The following is a 12,522-nucleotide window of genomic DNA, read 5'->3' as shown; positions in this document are numbered from 1 at the left end:
TGTCTGGGGAAAGGAGAGCTCCCTTCAAACGTTTTTTTTTTATTTTTCCATAATTTAAAAGACATATAGCTTATAAAAATAAAGTTAAAATTTCAGATCTTGAAAACTAATTTAGTGTTCAAGTTTCAAGTAAAAAATGTTAAAACACAATTCGAAAAATCTCAAAATTGCTCCGAGTATGGTTTAAAATACGCCTTTTTAACTCTGAGGGCCAAAAATGATGTAATTTTGATGTTATGCATAAATTCAGTTGGACTTGACCTGTCGCAAGTCGTCTTTTGTTACGACCTAAGTGTTATGGCTGTCTGAGTTTTCTGGGGTGATGCGAAAGCAAGGATAATATTATCATTTAAACAGAAGAAAAACGCACACCAGCTAGAGTGTTTTTGGTTTTATTTAGTTTCAACAAATACTGATTTAATGTTTTTTTTATATATTAGGTATTTCATAGTATTTCCTTGTTTGTGTTTGTGTATATATAATATATATAGATATAGATTCGTTTTGTTTTTATTTCTGCACTGACCATTTCCACTGTCCTTTCTATTTTTTCTGTTTAGTTTCTTGTCTATCTTGCAGAAGCGTGCCACACTTTGCGGTCACATTTTGTTTGTGTGTTTTTATTATTTTCATTAAATAATAATAATACCCTAAACATGTAAGAGTTGTTTCACGAATACTTAAAAACGCCCACCTCAAAGCTGTTTTGTGAGTGTTTTTTTTTTGGGTATTTGTGTTGTGCTGAGATGATTTGGGTGTGTGTTTGTTGGTTTGAATGGCTGTACGTGTACGTGTTTTTTTTTAGTTTGCAGTATTTATATGCTGTTGATCCGTCAACTTTTCTACACTCACCACTAATAAAGTAGACTGTTTAAAATACGGTAGATTTAAAACTGATGGCTTCTGGTGCACTTTCTTGCTCAATTCAGGTTCTAGATAGCTGCTCTCAATTTCTTTCTTAGGATGCATGGTTTAGTTTTGTGTTTTCTGCTTTGCTGATTTTTTTTTCTGCACACTTTTTCCATATGGGGATTTTGGAGACATTTTTCTTATTCCATTATTGTCAAATTAATTTCATCGCACAAGTTTTCCTTTTGTTGGTATCAATTCGGTCTTACAAGGAAGTGATGTGTGTTGGTTTGTGTTTAATAGTACAATATTTGTAGGATCTTCCAAGACAGTTAATTTAGATATTCTTGTTTCTCTCAGTACAGATGACAACGAATTTCATCACACATATCCGGTGGAACGAAACGGCTTGAATCATATTTCTAGCTCTAGAGACATGCGTTAATTGGTTGACTATAACAGGTAATGAATAAGTGTAAGCAACGATTTTATACAAATATAATTTTCAAAAACAGAACGTAAATACGCACAAAAATATCGTATAAAAATAATCTCATTCCAACAGTGGCATTCAGTTGGCAAAGTTTTAGTACAAACAAACACTTTCAGGTTGGATGAATGCAAATATTCTATTCCCGAAGTATGATGTACTGAACATTGACCGGTAAATCTAGATCTTATGATTGTGGGGACACACACATGGGATCCAAATGATGGCTGGATATTCGCTTTATTTTTTTTTATCAGACATGAATCGCGGCCCTCAAACGACCACAACCAAATGGCGGAGCAGAGCTGTAATACTCCGATAGATGGTGATAAATTGTTATAAGTTTTATATTGATTTACAATTATTCAACATAGAGACGAGTTAAAATGCGTAAGAGATCATTGGTAGACGAAACGAAAATTGCACTCATGACTTAGGCTGTTTAGTGCTTTTAGCTGTATCGATCATCTGTGAGCACAATTACATTCCACTGACACCGACTTCGAGCATCGCTCGGTATAGGCAGGGATTCTTGGCGCACTCGCGAGGTCCCAACTGAGGTCCCGGGAATCCTCGCAGTATCATGAGTGCCGATCGCGCCGTCGACTGACATCCGGATTGACCCTCGCAGATGGCGTCCGTTTCGGCCAGATACTGGAAGTCGCAAACGGTCTGAGTCGTTCCCTGTAGGAAAAGATCGGTGTTGAATATTTTAGAGTCAATATCAAAATTCAGTGATTTCTATGAACTTACGCAAAGGTAGCATAACTGGTGAGCTCCACAAGCCGGCAGCAGATCCTGATAAACATCACCGGTTAAAACGTCAACTCCACGACATCTACGCTCCAGGGCATCCAGTAAAGGGCATTCCGTCATTTCTGAGGTAAAATCGAAAACACGAATTAAAAGTCCGATAAAACTTTAGAATCTACAAAAACTCACCAACAGCACCCAAACTCCGACCGTATCCTTCGCCTAGTGGAGCGTAATGTCCCGCGCCCTGCTCATCCTCGAAGTCCGGGGTCTCATTCTGGAAAATCTCCTGGAACCGTTTGATCATCCGCTTCTTCTTTTTCTTCTTCTTGTCGTCGTCCAGCTCGTCGAAGTCGTTCTCGACCTCACTGTGACTACCCTTGTTCAGCGGTTCCTCCAGCATGTGTCTGAAATCGACCGGAAATTTATTTTGTACGTTACCGTACCGAGTATACACAGTACTCGGATGTGAATATTTTATAGGAGTATGATTTAAAAACTCGTAGATTTCAAATCGAAATTGCATTTTCAAATATTGATTGCTTAGAATCGTGTTTCATATTGATGAGCGAGAAAATTCAGAAAAATATGTGAACATGACAAGCTCGAATCAGAACAGCAACAGAACAAGTTGGCTTTTATCATCTTCAATAGCAATCCACGATTCTTAATTTGCAAAGATAAGCGAACCTTCCGGAGCAACGCAAGACTGCTATGGAGTAAGATTAAGGTTGATTGAGGTTAATTAAGGCTTCAGCCGTTATCAATATGCAAGCTCTCATCGGAAGTTTTTCCAAGGATTTTTTCATCTCAGAGTACCGTGTTTACATAAATTTCCTAATTTAACCTATTTAAAAACGTTTCGAAGAGTTGCATGAAACTTACTGGCTGTGATCGTATTCGGCTTTTTCCTTCTTGACGGCCACCCGCTTTGCCTTTTCCTTCTTGTCGTCCCGCTTATCGGTATCGATTTCATTGTCCGCTTCATCTTCTCCAACCGATTGCTTCAGCTTGTCCAGGGTGCGGCGCATCTTTTCGATATTGTAAGCGGTAGTCAGCCGAGACACTACCTTGTCCTTCAGCTTCTGCAGCTCACCGGGTTCCACTAGTCCGCCTAGGTTAAGTGAAAATAAAAGTTGCAAAACTCAGACTGATTTTTGAACTTCAACCTACCTTCATGATCTCCAGTGTATTTCACGGTTTGATCCAGTATCATATCTTCGATTGTTTTCAGCTTATGATCCATATTGTCCAGCTTTTCCTGGTTGATGTTCTTCTTCCGCCGATCCTCGTCGTACGTTTTGTAGAAACTCAACGGGTAAGAGCCACTATCATGACCACTCTTCTTCCTGCGATCAATTCCAAAATACTTATTCCATTGGATGGACTTTTTTGCCTTGAACTCTCCAATATCTCCAGGCAGAATCTGGTCTTCCTTGATGACCTCTAGATTTGCTCGTTTCTTTACCGAGCGTTTTTTCTTGTCATCATCCTCTCCCTCGAACTCCTCATCGGAGTCCTCTTCGTGGTCATGATCATGTTCGTGGTCATGATCGTGATCGTGCTCATGATCGTGTTCATCGTCTTCGTGACCCTCTTCAGAATCTTCATGATCATCGCGTTCCTCACTCGCTTGCCGCTTCTCGTGGCTCTTGGTATTATTCGCTACATTGTCCGGTTTCTTCTCCACCTCCGGTTCACTTGATCGCTTTTTCTTCTCCTCTGCTGGTGCTCCAAACAGTGCTTGCAAGTCCTTTGCTACTTTGTCTTCGGTTCCCGAAGTGCCACTAGCTTCCGGTTTCGGAGATCGTTTGGCAACCGGGAATCGCTTCTTCCGTGACGCTGGCAACCACGGTAGCATCGGCATGGTGCGTTTTCTCTCTTCCATCGGAGGTGCGTAGAACATCGCTTCGGCGGCTTCTGATTGTGATCTGGTTGGGTAGCCCTGGCGTTTCTCAAAGTATGCAGCCTCCTCGGCAGCTCTCTGCTCGTCCGGGTCAAAGAGGTCCTGTTCGATTTCGTTCTCTTGCTGCTGGTATTTATCCCACAGGGACCGAAGTTGGTTCAGGTATTTCTCTTCTCGTTCGATGTTTGCCTGCCGGTCGATTTCTTTCAGGAATTCGGCCGACATATCTGGTCGCGGGAAGGACTTTTCGCTCATTTCACGCTCCCTGAAGACGCTCGGGTAGCCGGACATGTCACCGAGAGCTTAGGATAAAAAACAAACATATGAATTAAATTTGTTTGTTTTGTTTATTTTTATAGATATGAATTAAATTCAAAAATTAGAAAAATTAACTGTAAAATTATTGACGCTTTCTTATCTTTGCCGAAATTTTTTAAGTATTGCTTCAATTGTGTAATATTATGGTCTTCATTTTGAAGTTTATCAAAAGCTCAATATTTGCCAAATTTAAGTCTAAATTTGCCATTTTTGTGTCATTTTTGTGCCACTTTTGTGCCATTTTTGTGTGATTTTCGTGGGATTTTTGTATCAAATTTGTGTCATTTTTGTGTCATTTTTGTGACATTTTTGTGACATTTTTGACATTTCTATCATTTTTGTCATTTTTGTCATTTTTGTCATTTTTGTCATTTTTGTCATTTTTGTCATTTTTGTCATTTTTGTCATTTTTGTAATTTTTGTCATTTTTGTCATTTTTGTCATTTTTGTCATTTTTGTCATTTTTGTCATTTTTGTCATTTTTGTCATTTTTGTCATTTTTGTCATTTTTGTCATTTTTGTCATTTTTGTCATTTTTGTCATTTTTGTCATTTTTGTCATTTTTGTCATTTTTGTCATTTTTGTCATTTTTGTCATTTTTGTCATTTTTGTCATTTTTGTCATTTTTGTCATTTTTGTCATTTTTGTCATTTTTGTCATTTTTGTCATTTTTGTCATTTTTGTCATTTTTGTCATTTTTGTCATTTTTGTCATTTTTGTCATTTTTGTCATTTTTGTCATTTTTGTCATTTTTGTCATTTTTGTCATTTTTGTCATTTTTGTCATTTTTGTCATTTTTGTCATTTTTGTCATTTTTGTCATTTTTGTCATTTTTGTCATTTTTGTCATTTTTGTCATTTTTGTAATTTTTGTCATTTTTGTCATTTTTGTAATTTTTGTCATTTTTGTCATTTTTGTCATTTTTGTCATTTTTGTCATTTTTGTCATTTTTGTCATTTTTGTCATTTTTGTCATTTTTGTCATTTTTGTCATTTTTGTCATTTTTGTCATTTTTGTCATTTTTGTCATTTTTGTTATTTTTGTCATTTTTGTCATTTTTGTCATTTTTGTCATTTTTGTCATTTTTGTCATTTTTGTCATTTTTGTCATTTTTGTCATTTTTGTCATTTTTGTCATTTTTGTCATTTTTGTAATTTTTGTCATTTTTGTCATTTTTGTCATTTTTGTCATTTTTGTCATTTTTGTCATTTTTGTCATTTTTGTCATTTTTGTCATTTTTGTCATTTTTGTCATTTTTTGTCATTTTTGTCATTTTTGTCATTTTTGTCATTTTTGTCATTTTTGTCATTTTTGTCATTTTTGTCATTTTTGTCATTTTTGTCATTTTTGTCATTTTTGTCATTTTTGTCATTTTTGTCATTTTTGTCATTTTTGTCATTTTTGTCATTTTTGTCATTTTTGTCATTTTTGTCATTTTTGTCATTTTTGTCATTTTTGTCATTTTTGTCATTTTTGTCATTTTTGTCATTTTTGTCATTTTTGTCATTTTTGTCATTTTTGTCATTTTTGTAATTTTTGTAATTTTTGTCATTTTTGTCATTTTTGTCATTTTTGTCATTTTTGTCATTTTTGTCATTTTTGTCATTTTTGTCATTTTTGTCATTTTTGTCATTTTTGTAATTTCTGTCATTTTTTGTCATTTTTGTCATTTTTGTTAATTTAGTCATTTTTGTCATTTTTGTCATTTTTGTCATTTTTGTCATTTTTGTCATTTTTGTCATTTTTGTCATTTTTGTCATTTTTGTCATTTTTGTCATTTTTGTCATTTTTGTCATTTTTGTCATTTTTGTCATTTTTGTCATTTTTGTCATTTTTGTCATTTTTGTCATTTTTGTCATTTTTGTCATTTTTGTCATTTTTGTCATTTTTGTCATTTTTGTCATTTTTGTAATTTTTGTAATTTTTGTAATTTTTGTCATTTTTGTCATTTTTGTCATTTTTGTCATTTTTGTCATTTTTGTCATTTTTGTCATTTTTGTCATGTTTGTCATTTTTGTCATTTTTGTCATTTTTGTCATTTTTGTCATTTTTGTCATTTTTGTCATTTTTGTCATTTTTGTCATTTTTGTCATTTTTGTCATTTTTGTCATTTTTGTCATTTTTGTCATTTTTGTCATTTTTGTCATTTTTGTCATTTTTGTCATTTTTGTCATTTTTGTCATTTTTGTCATTTTTGTCATTTTTGTCATTTTTGTCATTTTTGTCATTTTTGTCATTTTTGTCATTTTTGTCATTTTTGTCATTTTTGTCATTTTTGTCATTTTTGTCATTTTTGTCATTTTTGTCATTTTTGTCATTTTTGTCATTTTTGTCATTTTTGTCATTTTTGTCATTTTTGTCATTTTTGTCATTTTTGTCATTTTTGTCATTTTTGTCATTTTTGTCATTTTTGTCATTTTTGTCATTTTTGTCATTTTTGTCATTTTTGTCATTTTTGTCATTTTTGTCATTTTTGTCATTTTTGTCATTTTTGTCATTTTTGTAATTTCTGTCATTTTTTGTCATTTTTGTCATTTTTGTTAATTTAGTCATTTTTGTCATTTTTTGTCATTTTTGTCATTTTTGTTAATTTAGTCATTTTTGTCATTTTTTGTCATTTTTGTCTTTGTTTTTTCAGCGCCTTTTGTAAATATTTTGTGGATGTCTGGCAAGGAAAGCAATTCGCATATTTTTAATTTGTATTGAGCCAACGATTTGGTTTATTTTCATCCCTTAACCTTTTTCGAGGAACAATTTTGTCGATTGGTCAGGAATTTTCCAGACCGGTGTGGGATGGTGTTAAAAAACGCTTAAAATGGTTTTGACATTTTCATCGGCATTTTCTGTTGGCCCAAAATGGAACCGGGCAATTTGGAGGCGTCGGATTTTCCGCATGACTTCACTAAACGTTTGACTCCGATTGTTCGTGAGTTCCATTTGGTTGAGTGAATGTGAAATTTCGAGGAAAAGCGAACCCATATCTGGTCCAACATTGTTCCGAATGGATGAAGTTTAGATTAAAATGGATGCTGCCGCCTCATGTCTGGTGAAATTTCATCAAACAACACAATGAAGGCTGGGATTGCGCCAGGAAAAAAAATAACAAGGTTGTTTCCATGGTTTTGCCGGCAGGGAAAAATAAAATCAAAGTACTAAAAAAACGATTCAACCTACCGTCTCGCTCCCGGAAAAATGACCTCTTCCGGGCCTCCAGTTCGTACGGATCGTAATCCGGGGCCTCGTCCATGTCGTCATCTCGCCGTAGGTAGTTGGCCAGAATCCTGTTCAGTCTCTGGCGATTGGGTCGGAACGCCGGTTTGTCCTCAGAGGCTGCCATCGGCAAAGCAAGAGAAGAATTTTAATTTCCTCACCCACCCCTACTCCCAAGGTGTGAAGAAATATACTTACGTTCTAGCCAGTATCCTTCGTCATCCAATTGCTCACCAGTTGCCTCATCTCGGAGGGCTAGTTCGGCCTCACGCCGATGGAGCGAATCAATGGCCGCCTGTTGAGTTGGGGGGTTCCATTCCATTATGGGGGAGATTAAACGAATCATAGCGCAAAGTCGATTAGAATTCCACGCTTATCGGAATCGGAAGTAGAAAAAAATAAGGCACGGAGGGAGTAATTTAGAAATACCCACCTGTAACGAGTAAGGTGAATGTTGGGATGCCATCGATACCCCCATGTAAAGCGCCAGCGAACCGTAGATCAATATTAGATTCATTATGGTTTCGGTTTGTTGATGATCTGATCTGAAAAAGAGGAGAATGAAGAAACGGATATTGAATCATGTTGAGAAGAATGTCAGCTGAAGAATGTTTCGGTAGCATAAGAGCCGATGAATTCTGAAACTCATTTTTTGTCAGACATTAAGGATTAAAACGACTACAGAAAAATTCAATAAAAAGCAGTCTTACACAAACCAATGTGTAAATAAATATGTGTAGTGAAAATAACAAAAATTGAAAAATGAGACTCAAGAACAGATATATAAGATTAAAAATGATGAAAAAAAAAAACTCTCAATGTCTCAATCTTGTCTCATTTTTATCTATTTTTTGCCTAATGTTGATTAGGCAAAAAACAGATAAAAAATCAGACAACATTGAGATATAGAACACTAGACCAAAATAAGAACAAAAGTAAAAAATGAGAACAAAATGAGATAACAATGGAACAAAATGAAACAAAAATGAGACAAAAAGAGACAGAAATGAGAAATAAAGAAGACAATTTGAACAAAACTAAGACAAATAATTGAAAAAAAACTTCAAATCGAACGAAAATAAAATATAAAAACGTTCTAAAAATTGGATTTTAATAATGAAGTAAGACAATATTTAGAGAAAAAAAATAGAAAAAACGTTAAGGTTATAGCCAAGGTTAGCCATGAAAGTTTTAAATGAAATATTAAAACGAGGTAAATTACGTACGAAATTTTAGTGAAACGACGTATGAGACAAAAATGAACCAAAATAAATAAAAAATGAGACCACAATGAGACGAAAATGAGCCAAAAATAGACAAATATGAGCCACATATGAACAAAATTAGTAAAAATGATAAAGAGTATGGCACAGTTTGAATGAGAAGAAAAAAACAAAAATAAAACAAAAATAAGACAAACGCGGAATAAAATCCGCGACAAAAATATCTGAAACAATAAAAAGATACAAAATGAGATGAAATGTCCAATGAACCAAAATGGGTCAAATATAAACAAATTTTTAGAAAATGGGACAAATATTAAACAGAAACCAGAAAAAAATTCACAAATTGTCTGGCTTCAAATGCAACCGTAATTAAAAAATCAGGTTAAAAAAAAAAGATAATTGAAAAAAAGTTTCTGATATATATAACACAAAACTAAGGATGACGTTAAGGTAGTATGGAAAAACGAAATAAAACCAAAATGAGCCAAAAAAAATTTCAAAAAAATTCACCAAAAAAGGAGAACAGATAAAACAAAAGCTAGAAGAAGGAAAAAATTTAAACACAAAATCAGAGAACATTGAGACAAAAACAAAACCAAGATGAAAAATGAAATGAGAACGACAATAATAAAACAAAAAAGGAACTAAACTGACTGTAATGACACACTATGATATAACAAAGAAACATAAAATGATCGCAAAAGGAACAGAAGTTAGACAAACTGAAACGCTAATGAAATACAAATTAGACAACATGAAACAAAAATCAAGGTAAACATTGTTAATAATAAGGACATGAGACAAAAGGAGTAAATTTTTAAAATGTAACCCAATTCAGGCAACTAAATGGGTGTTGCCTGAATTGGGTTACATTTTAAAAATTTAAATCATTTACAAAGATATTATATTGAAGAAACAATAGAGAAAACAAAAGTCATAAATAAGATAAAAATGACAAGAACACCAAACAAAAAAAAACATACGACAAAAGTGAGACCAAAATTGAAACAAAAATAAGACAAACAATGAGGAAAATTGACACAAAAGTTTAATCAAAGAGGAATAAAAAGTGACAAAAAAGATAAAAAAATTAAAAAAAAAAACTAGGAATAAATGGAGAAAACAATGAGACGAATGTGACGAATTTAGACAAAAAAGTAAGAAAATTAACAAAAATAAGATAGAAATGTATAAAACCTGAAATGAAACTAATCAGGTCAAATTAAAATCAAAATGAGTCAAAACTAAGACAAAAATCAACTTTAATAAGATTGAAATAAAATTGAAAAAAAAAAGAAAATTGGGACAAAAATTGATTATGAAATAGAAATGCTGAAAAATAGGACAGAAAAACAATGCAAATATAAAAAAAAACATATTAAAGAATGAAAACTTTGTTAAACATAAAAAAATTAAAAAAATGTAAAATATATCAAACAAAAAGAGCACAAAAACCAGCAGCTACAAGGAAAAAAAAAAACAAAAATGAAACGAAAATTGAGAAAAATAAGTCAAAAATGTAACAATGGACACAACCAAGAGACAAAACCAAGGCAAGAATAAATCAAAACTAGAACAGCACGTGTTTAAAACTTGACCTAAAGTATGATTGTTACGAAACAAAAGTGTAAGAAAAATAAGACACAAGCCAGACATAAACATGACAAAACTTTTGAAAAAAATATGGAGAGAATTAAGACAAAAATGGGACCAAAATAAGCGAAGAATGATACAAAAATTCTAATATTTAAAATGTGTTTGAATGAGAAAAAACTTAGAAAAAAGAAGAAAATGTAACAAGAAATGAGAGAAAAATCATAAAAAAATGAGTTAAAACGGAGAGTAAAAAATACAGATGACTCGAAAATGAAACAGGAATGAGATAAAGCGAAAAACAAAAGATAGTTTATCCTAGAGTGTGTTAATACTCAAACTCACATTACATTTTTAAACCCGAAATTCATCAATTTCATTTTTCAAAAATAGAACAATCATTTATGGTTTCAACAAAAATATAACATTAAATTATATCCAATCATTTAATGCTTCGAAATTCACAATCAATAGCGTGGCTATGCAGAACAAGTTCCACATTGCCAAGGGTCGCTTATTCGTGATTGATTAAGGCCATCAAATTTGTGCAAAGTCTAATAAGCTACGGCCATGGCCACGTTCTAGTAGTCAATGAGAGATAAAAAAGATAAAAAAGAAACGAAAAAAAAAAAAAATTGAAACCAATACGGGATTAAATTGAATCGTAAATTATCTCAGTTGAAATGAGACCAAAACTGAATAAAAATGAAAACAATTTAAGGTAAGGGCAAGACAAACACGAAACAAAACTGAAAAAAAGTCAAAAAAGGAAAAAAAAACAAATGAGACTAATATGGGAAAAAATGAAACAGAAGTTATGCAAAATTAAGCTGAATCAGAAAAAAATGAGGAACAAAAGTTACGAAAATTAAAAAAAAAAATACCAATAAAAGCTAGCATGAGGCCAAAGCACCTAAAAATATTTAAAACAAAAGGATAAAGAAAAGTATGGGTAAAATGAGACAATTATCGAACTCAAAGCTGGATTATACGAGAGAAACCCAAACCAGAAATAAGGCAGAAAAAAAATTTAAAGAAAATGAAAGATAGGTGAAACAAAAATGAGAACAGAACATGAGACAAAAAGAGCCAAACGCTGAGGCAAAAAGAAGACTAAAATAAGACGAGAAAAAATGAATCAAAGCAAGAAATTAGTTAGACAAGACGGGGAAAAATAAGAAAATAAGATCTAACATGGAATAAAAATAAAAGGAATACTATCTCAGAATTAAACTTTGATAAAAAAAAACTAGAAAAACACATGACAAAAATAAGACAAAATTTGAAAAAAAAAATGAAATAAAAAAAATTGTTTGGATTTCGACAATCTTTGTCCTCTAACCCAGCGTTGCACAGAATGACTTGAATTAAAAATATTTCAAAAATAATACTGAATCATGTAAACTGGAATGTTTACTGATGAAATGAGGCTTTTTAAAATATTTTCTACTCTAAAATATGCATCTAACTACAGTTTTAGGTATTCTAGTTTTATCGCGCGTTTTTTTGTGCTAATGGTTAAACATAATCTTAAGTTTCCTTCTATGGCAAATAGGTTCTTACGTCAGAACAAAACATTTTTCGTAACGGGTTTCTTTACGAAACGTTCATTGACTAATTTTAACACCAAGATTTTGACAAAAAAAGAAAACGATTCATACATAACTAGAAAATATATTGGATTGTGCCACAATTGATCCGCTCAATCTCCTCCTGCTCCATTTTCGTTCATAAGTCCTCTGCAAAATTTGTATGGAAATTTCAAATTTTTATACCTCCAATAATTTTGTTAGTTTGTTTTTACTGCCAAAAAAAAATTCGGAAGCGATTTATAGAGTCCTGAATTAGCGCAACGTGTTATGATTTTACAAGAAGGTTTGTAAAATCAAAATTTTCATTCAAAAATCATCAGAGATGTACTGAAAGTTAAAATTTTTTATGTATTTTAAATGTATTTTAAAAATATTTCGAGGTTCTTGCATTACATTTCATGTGAACAAAAAACAAACCTAAGTTGTACCGTCAACTGGGGCAACATGCAACACTTTTCAACTTCAATGCCTTCTAAAATCTTAATGCTTACAGATAATCATACCTCTTGTACTTCAAAAGTTTTAAGGTTGATGGGACACCAAACTGACGTAGTCAGAAAAATCATTGGTTTTACCAGTAATTTT

At 32.6% G+C, this 12,522-nt stretch overlaps 1 protein-coding gene across 1 annotated transcript in view; it reads right to left on the bottom strand.

The window, feature by feature from the left end:
* Window positions 1–376: 376 nt before the first annotated feature.
* LOC129755284 (midasin) overlaps window positions 377–12,522 on the bottom strand; it is a 49,295-nt gene continuing 37,149 nt past the window's right edge. Inside the window, exons 2-9 of the mRNA XM_055751708.1 lie at window positions 7,960–8,071; window positions 7,725–7,821; window positions 7,491–7,646; window positions 3,266–4,300; window positions 2,978–3,206; window positions 2,282–2,499; window positions 2,093–2,217; window positions 377–2,023 (exon numbers count right to left, since the gene is read on the bottom strand). Coding sequence (XP_055607683.1) covers window positions 1,820–2,023; window positions 2,093–2,217; window positions 2,282–2,499; window positions 2,978–3,206; window positions 3,266–4,300; window positions 7,491–7,646; window positions 7,725–7,821; window positions 7,960–8,043 — 2,148 coding nt within the window. The 5' untranslated portion in view covers window positions 8,044–8,071 and the 3' untranslated portion in view covers window positions 377–1,819. The remainder of the gene's footprint in view (window positions 2,024–2,092; window positions 2,218–2,281; window positions 2,500–2,977; window positions 3,207–3,265; window positions 4,301–7,490; window positions 7,647–7,724; window positions 7,822–7,959; window positions 8,072–12,522) is intronic.

This window comes from Uranotaenia lowii, chromosome 3 (genome assembly GCF_029784155.1).
Source record: "Uranotaenia lowii strain MFRU-FL chromosome 3, ASM2978415v1, whole genome shotgun sequence".
NCBI lineage: Eukaryota > Metazoa > Arthropoda > Insecta > Diptera > Culicidae > Uranotaenia > Uranotaenia lowii.
This window is presented reverse-complemented; position numbering and strand designations above follow the sequence as displayed.